Source organism: Tiliqua scincoides, chromosome 3, assembly GCF_035046505.1.
Source record: "Tiliqua scincoides isolate rTilSci1 chromosome 3, rTilSci1.hap2, whole genome shotgun sequence".
Lineage (NCBI taxonomy): Eukaryota > Metazoa > Chordata > Lepidosauria > Squamata > Scincidae > Tiliqua > Tiliqua scincoides.
Window position 1 is genome coordinate 196,670,451 of NC_089823.1, and position 7,673 is coordinate 196,678,123.

A 7,673-nucleotide genomic window follows, 5' to 3' on the forward strand; every position below is an offset into this window, starting at 1 on the left:
TACATATTTCACATGCATGCACAGACCAGTTCTGACACTGGCAAGGAATACACTGGGTACGGTGTATTTCAGTGGCTCAGAAAAGGCTGGGTTTCTCCTCCTCCTCTCTCCAGAAACCTCGTGCCTTTGGGGGAGGCAAAGTAACTCCGACCCCGCGCCTTCGATCTTTTGAGTGTGAAATGCAATCGCGCTGTCCTCTGAATCCCACTCATTCACAGCGGCATTTAAAACTAAGAGTGTGTGTGTCCACCCCCAATCAACCCCTGTCATCAGACGCCAGGGAAACACATACCTCTGCTCTGACAAATCAAGGGAAATCCACTCAGAGATCAGTGGGGAGGGGGTGGAATCCAGACCCACCTGACTTTTGTGTGTGAGAGAGAGGGGGGGATCTACTGGATGCTTTTCATTGACTCATTCCAGAGCACTGTTTAGGCTGGCGACGGGATGGTGGTGCTCCTTCTGTCCCTCCTATGCAAACACAGCCCCTTCTAAGCCTGGTTGAAGGGGCGACCTTCTGGTGGGACTTCGAGGCGGACCCCATTCCCAAAGCAGGAGCCACCACTGGGCATTCGAATGTCAGGGGTCTAGAGTCATCTTCTCTTTCTCTAGCCACACGATCGCGCCCCTCAACGCTCATCCCTGCCTTCAGCCCCTTCCCCCCCTCTTTTTTATGCAGAATTTCTCTGGTTGCTGAAGGGAGAAAAATTAATACTAATATTAATATTATTACCAATACCAATACTAATCCTACTACTACTAATGAAGAAGAAGAAGAAGAAGAAGAAGAAGAAGAAGAAGAAGAAGAAGAATGATTTGGTCAAACAGGACCAGAAAACCACCAGAAAACCCCCCCCCCCCCAGATTTCTCCTGTCCTCCTGGCAACAGGTGGGTTCTCCTCCTAGCCAGAAGAGGAGTCCGCGCTGGCATTCCAGGAGGGGCTTTCTCGCCATTCAGACACAACAATTCCTCCCACGGGCGTTGCCCACGTGCAGAAGGGACAGCCCCTGGCAGCCTGCGGGGGCAAGTGGAGCCTCCTCGCAAGACTGCTCCAAGATCTTGGCAAGGGGATCTTCTCGAGCAGCCAAGAAGCCAAACAATCAGAGAGGCACGTTGGGAAAGACTCCTGGGAGGCAGACAAAATAGCGACAGAGCCAGCCCTCGCTCCCGGGCCAGCCATTGGTCGTGCTAGGTGTAGATGACTTCCATCATCATCATCATCATCATCTATTATTATTATTATTATTATTATTATTATTATTATTATTATTATTATTATATTTTCACTCAGACAGGTAGATGTGATGATGATGATCTAATATTCAAAGGTGCCCCCTGCTTAAACAGAAAAAAAAAATTGCACTTAAAAAGAATCACATCAAATACGTGGGAACCCGTATTCAAGCCTGGAGGCCGAGCGACCCTACAGCGGGGTTGTGGATCTGAACGCCTGGCCTTTCCCCGAGTGCTCTTCCTCAGCCCCACGAGTCCCCTTGGAGCTGCGTGTCTGCTTTGGCGCGTGTCCCGACGTGACCCTCCAATTCCCGGGAGACTCGCGTCGGCAGCTAGACCCTCTCCAGCTCTCGGCTCTGGAGAGATCCCAAAGGGATTGTGTGTGGGGGTGGGAGAATCAGCATGCGATGGGAAGAGATGGCACTGGGGTGTGTGGCTGCCCTTAGCGAGAGGGCACCTAGCTATTTGGCCCCGCTGGCTTAGGACTGATTCTAGGAACCGCGCGAGGGTCACTGCGCCTTTGGGAACGTCTGGAGGGTCTTGTAAAGCGCCCCAGGGCCAGTCCAGGAAGTCCGCGCCCTTGTTACAGTCGGAGAACTGAGGCACACACAGAGGCTCGTCCAAGCTGCCATTCGAAATCTCTACCCTCGTAGGTGGCTCTGACAAACGAGATCCGTGTCCGATGGGATAACTCCGAGGGGGCCTCCCGGGGCGCAGTTCTTGGCTGGGTGGGGGGTGGGGGTCGCCTGCAAGAGGTTGGGGCGTCCGGAATGACCCTGCTGGTCCTGCGGCTTTGGAACCGTTGAGCCTGGACGGGTGACCCCACAGTCCCCGATCCAACCTGGTGTAAACTGCCCAACCATCGGGGTTCGAGGGAAGGAAGTTGGGGGGCTGCCCCGCACAAGGCGCCCCCGCCGCTCGCGCGGAGACCGAAGGACGTGCCCTGCTTGCTCTCGCAGCCCCGATGGAGTCCCAAGTCACTCCCGAATGCGATCCCCTCTCCCCTCACCCCGCCGAGGCGGGAGCGCCCCACCCCAAGTGAGTCCTCCCGCAGATCTCTGGAGGAGGCCACAGGAGAACGTGAGCCTTTTTGATGTTCGAACAGGTGAGCCGAGCCGTCCCCCCAGCTCCCCCCCACCCCCCATCGCCAGGCAAATTACTAGTCACGTTTACTAGGGCTTTGAATCCCATTCCAGTTCCCCTCAGGGGATGCGATGGGATGGGAAGGGAAGGGAAGGGAAGGGAAGGGAAGGAGGAATGCGGGTTCCTTCCTCCCTCCCCCTTGAAGATATTTCTGCTTCGGAAACAAGACTTACCAGAACACAGTGGCATAGCCAGAGGGGGTGGAAAGCACGAAGTTTCGCGGGGAGCCTCTCCGCAGCTTTGCTCCCCCTCCAGCTTTGCACCTACGCCACTGCCATACCATACTACCGGTAGGAAGGAAATTTAGCCACATGTACGGTACACCGCTAAAGATCACTGGGGTTCTGGTGCCACCTCTGGTTTTCACCTCTTGGGGGGGGGGGAGCGGATCCACGAGCAATACCTCTGATTATCTTAGTGTGAGTGGAGTCTGTTCCCCTCCCTCCCCCATTTACTCCTCTGGAAGTTTAAACAGAGCAACCAAGGGGACAGAACTAACCCCTACGTTACCTACAATTCCCTTCCTCCTGGCTGCATTGGGCCATGTGCAGAGAGACCCTTGGCATACTAAGCAGAGCATATACCGTACACCACTAGTGATCACTGGTGTTCTGGTGCCACCTCTGGCTTTAACCGGGGGGGGGGAAGAGTAGATCTACGAGCAATACTTCTGATTATCTTAGTCGTGAGTAGAGTCTCTTCCCCCTCCCCATTTACTTCTATGGAAGTTTAAACAGACCAACGAAGGGGGCAGAACCCCAGGTTACCCACAATTCGCTTCCTCCTGGCTGCATTGGACCATGTGCAGAGAGACCCTTGGCATGCTAAGCAGAGCTCTCCCGACTGGCTAAAGCGCACATGGAGGGTGAGGCTGGCTTGTGCTCCATACTCAGAAACAGAATCCGGGCCATGAGTTGAGCGCCCAAGAACACACAAACGTGTCTGAGAAGAAAAAAAAGTGCTTTGTGCAGCCATATTCTTGCCACATCCACTTGCTTGGCGGGGGGGCGGGGGGTTAGTGGTGGTGGTCACAGGGAGAGTGCCTTGGGAGGGGTGTCTGAAAAATGTGCCCGTGGGCGTGTGTGGCCACCAGGTCGCGGAGGGAATGAGCATCCAGAATTGGGAGCCAAGTTTCTCTGTTTCTGGCACCCCTTCAGTTCTTGCACCCTTTGAACGTCTGAAAGAGGCTGGGTCTGAGAGGCTCGTTTAGGTGGTTGTCTAATACCTGTTATTCCGTTAAATAAAAAGCAGTCTCCACATCCTGCTCTAAGTGTGCCTGTCTGTATTTACGAATGAAGGCATTCCAGGTGTATACAGCCATCCAGTTCTTCAGCTCGCGACCCTTCTTGGCTGCCTGATTTCGCAGTGCAATCAGAAACCTGAACCTCGAGGTATATCAGGGGTGTGTGTGATTTTTTCTCCCCAAGACATTAAAAACTTCCATTGGAATTAATGTTGGGGGTGGAATTGAGAAGCTGGGGGGGGGGAGGTGGGGGGGTTCAATTCGAAGTCGACACATACCGATACACGGCGCGATTGCCTTCCATATGCATGAAGCAGCCCCTCGCCTGCGTGTCACCTCTAAATATACCTCGGGGAGCAAACGCGCAGGGCCCCGGGCAGAGCGGGGGAAACAAAGGCAGCCGGCTGCAAATGGATGGGTGTGCTGCAAACATTTGGAGATCTATTAGCTCCGCGGTGGCTGGAGGGGGGGGGGAAAGAGAGGGGGGTCTGGTCGCCTCTTCTTCGTCTCTCTGGAGTCTTGGAAAAGCAACAGCTCGGATTCTGGAGAGAGAAAGCAGGGGGGGAAGCTGGGGGGGAGGGACACCTCTCCAGACAGCTGATGTTGCCTGGGGGGGGGGGACTGGGATGCCTGCACAGGTGAAAGGCGACCCCTCCCCATGTCTCAGCACCGAAGTTCAACGAAATCAATCAGGCTCGATGAGGGGGGGCTGCTGGGAAAACGGATTTTTGTTAATGACAACCGAGAAAAATAATGCATCCCCCCCAGACACACCTCCTGACATGCACACTGCAAGTAAGACTCCATACCTGCGTGTGTGTGATTGCATGCGTGTGTGCACGTAGGGTTTGGTGTCGTCATCAGACATACAGCAGAATTTTTATTACATATATGTTCCCCCCCCCCTCCAGGCCTGGATAGGAAACGAGACTCTGGACGGAGCCAGGCGCCTGCCTGGACGGCTTGGACCTGGTGTGCGAGGCGGAGGTGCCACCACGGACCACTCCTGAAAGAGCCTCCCCCCCCCAGCGCCTATCTGCTTCCTGCATCTTTTTGTCCTGAGCCAAAAGGCATCCGCGACCCCACAAGCGAAGGGGGTCCCACTCCAGTGGTAGTAGGAGGCAGTGGAAGCCCAAAGGAGCCGGGGACTGGTGGGGAGGGGGGTGTGGAGCTCAAGGGGGGGCAGGCCAGGCTGCCGCGGACCCCGCTGGAAGCCAGGCAGGTGCATCAGCCCCCCCCCCCGCTCCGCCCCGCCAGAGCCCGGACTCTTCGGGGATTCGAGGGAAATGGTTTCCATTTAATGAAGCTTCTCCCCCAGGGCGTTTCGCGTTCGGCAGCAATTATTCAAAGAAAACAGGCGTGGAGAGGAGGAGGGGGGAGGCAGCGAGGGGGGCTCCTCCTGGGGGCATCCCGTCCTCTTGCCAAGCCAGCCTGGAAGAGTTACAGAAGCACCTCCACAGCCCAGGAGAGGCGAGGGGGCCAGAGCCCCTCGCAAGACAGCGTAGGGGGGATCAATCTCCTAGCCCCCTCCGCACCCCTGCCTTCTCTTCAGCCCGACGCACTCGAACTGGGAACTGCACCGGGTGGGTTGTGTGCGGCCCCCTCCCCGCCCCAGTGCGAACTCCAGAGAGCCTTCCCCCTCCCCTGCCCCTCATCAACCCGCACTGCCGCCGTCCTTATGCAACGACTCTCAGCCCCATCCTATCCTCACTTTCCTGGGAGTAAGCCCCATGGACTCGAATGGGACTTACTTCTGAGTAGACAGGCCTAGGATTGGACTGTGCGTCTCCAGGGTCTCCGCCCCGCCCCGCCCCGTTTCTCCAGCTCAGGTCTGGAGTTGGTACCGGCCCAACTCCGGCAAGGAGAAGCTCTCCGGCAAGGAGAGCTTCGCTTCCCGTCGGTCCTCCCCCCACTCGCCTTGGAAACCATCCTGCGATCAGGCCCCACGGATCGGGGCCGAGGAGGAGAGCGCAGTCCTTGCCCTTGGCTCCTGCGCTTGCCCCACTGATAAACTCGCTCCCTGCTTCTCTTCTCTCCCCCCCCCCCGCAGCCCAAGTTGGGAGAGGATTGCACTTAAGCCCAGCCCCCCCCCACTCAGCCCCAGAACGAGGGGGCGGGCGGCGTTTTATTGGTTGGCCACGATGAGCGCGCCGTCGAACAAAAGCGCCCCCTTTAATCCGGTGTCTTTGGTGCTTCCTGCCCTCTCCCCCCGCCCCCCGCCTCTTTTTCTCCGCTCTCCCCGGCGAAGGTATTCAGTCGCTGGCTGGCTCCTTCCCCGGCGCTGATTGGGCGTCGGGTTCGGGGGAGTGAACGCCCCACCGCCGCCTCGGCGCTGTCAGGCTCGCCGCCGTCCCAAGCAGCCTAGCCTTTGAACCTCCGCGCGCTGGGCTCCGAGTGCGCTCCTTCCTCGCGCGGCTGCCTCCGCCAGCGCCTTCTGCGGAGCCGTCGGAGGGACCCCCGGCAATCCCAGCGGACTCGGAGGCCCCCTGGGTTGCCCGTGGCCTCGCTCCTCGGACTTGGGGGCCCTTCTCCCCTCTCCCCGCTCGTGCGCCCTCCACGCCCCCCGGCTGTCCGTCGGGGCGCCCCTGGACCGCTCTGGCATGATCAGCTGAGCGCCGTCAAGGGTGGCCTCGGCTGGAAGGCAGGAGGAGAAGAAGCAGAGCCAGGTGAGCGCCGGGGCTGCTGGTGCCGGTGGGGGGCTGCTGGAGGAGGCGTCCGCCCGCCCGTCCCCGCCATGTCCAAGCCGTCGGACCACATCAAGCGCCCCATGAACGCCTTCATGGTCTGGTCCCGCGGCCAGCGGCGGAAGATGGCCCAGGAGAACCCTAAAATGCACAACTCGGAGATCAGCAAGCGCCTCGGGGCCGAGTGGAAGCTGCTGTCGGAAGCCGAGAAGCGCCCCTACATCGACGAGGCCAAGAGGCTGCGGGCGCAGCACATGAAGGAGCACCCCGACTACAAGTACCGGCCCCGCCGCAAGCCCAAGAACCTGCTCAAGAAGGACAGGTATGTCTTCCCTTTGCCTTACCTCGGGGACACAGACCCCCTCAAGGCGGCAGGGCTCCCCGTGGCAGCCACGGACTCTCTGCTCAGCTCCTCGGAGAAAGCCAGGGCTTTCCTGCCCCCCACCTCCGCGCCCTACTCCTTACTTGACCCCAGCCAGTTCAGCTCCAGCGCCATCCAGAAGATGACCGAGGTGCCCCACACCTTGGCCACCAGCACCCTGCCCTACGCCTCCACCTTGGGATACCAGAACGGGGCCTTTGGCACCTTGAGTTGCCCCAGCCAGCACACCCACACCCACCCGTCGCCGACCAACCCGGGCTACGTGGTGCCCTGTAACTGTACTGCTTGGTCGGCCTCCAGTTTGCAGCCTCCAGTGGCCTACATACTGTTCCCAGGCATGACCAAGACTGGATTAGACCCTTACTCTTCAGCGCACGCCGCGGCCATGTAACCCACAGAGATCTCCCCACTGGGCAGTCACCCACCCACCCACAGACCTGGGCCTGCGGCTGGACCTGGATCGGTGCATGTAACATAGGAGACTTCAAAATTTCACCCAGAGGAGGCCACCTGAGCGCGGGACTTGCCTGGGCACCTGATCTCACCTGGGGACTTTTCAGACTCTTTTTTTGGGGGGGGGAGGGGAAGCTCTGAGACTTTGTAGTCCAAAAAAAACAAAAAAAAAAACAACCCACACAAAAATTCATTGGTTTTTCTTTCTGCACTGGTGGGGGCTGAGAGGTGCCCCCCCCCAAACCTGTAAGAATTGTAAATGTGTTAAACTTTTAATTGCTCTTCTGGCCCAAAGGTCAAACCTCCTCAATTGAGGTCTTTAGTTTTTTGTTTTTTTTTTAATTTATTATCTTAATGACTCTGAGTTCGGATAATCGGATGTTATCTGGTTCCTTCAATCCTGGAAGTTTTTTTATTTCCTTTCTCCTTTTTTTTTTTGTTTTGTTTTTGCACATTAAAAAAAAAATTAGCTGTGTTATATCTATATATCTATATATCTATTTTTAACCATCCGGCACTAATAGGGAAAAAATA

At 57.2% G+C, this 7,673-nt stretch overlaps 1 protein-coding gene across 1 annotated transcript; it reads left to right on the forward strand.

The window, feature by feature from the left end:
• The first annotated feature begins 6,354 nt into the window (after positions 1–6,354).
• SOX14 (SRY-box transcription factor 14) lies at positions 6,355–7,077 on the forward strand. Its single transcript, XM_066622020.1, has one exon. The coding sequence runs from the start codon at positions 6,355–6,357 to the stop codon at positions 7,075–7,077; it is 723 nt and encodes a 240-aa protein (XP_066478117.1).
• Positions 7,078–7,673: the final 596 nt, after the last annotated feature.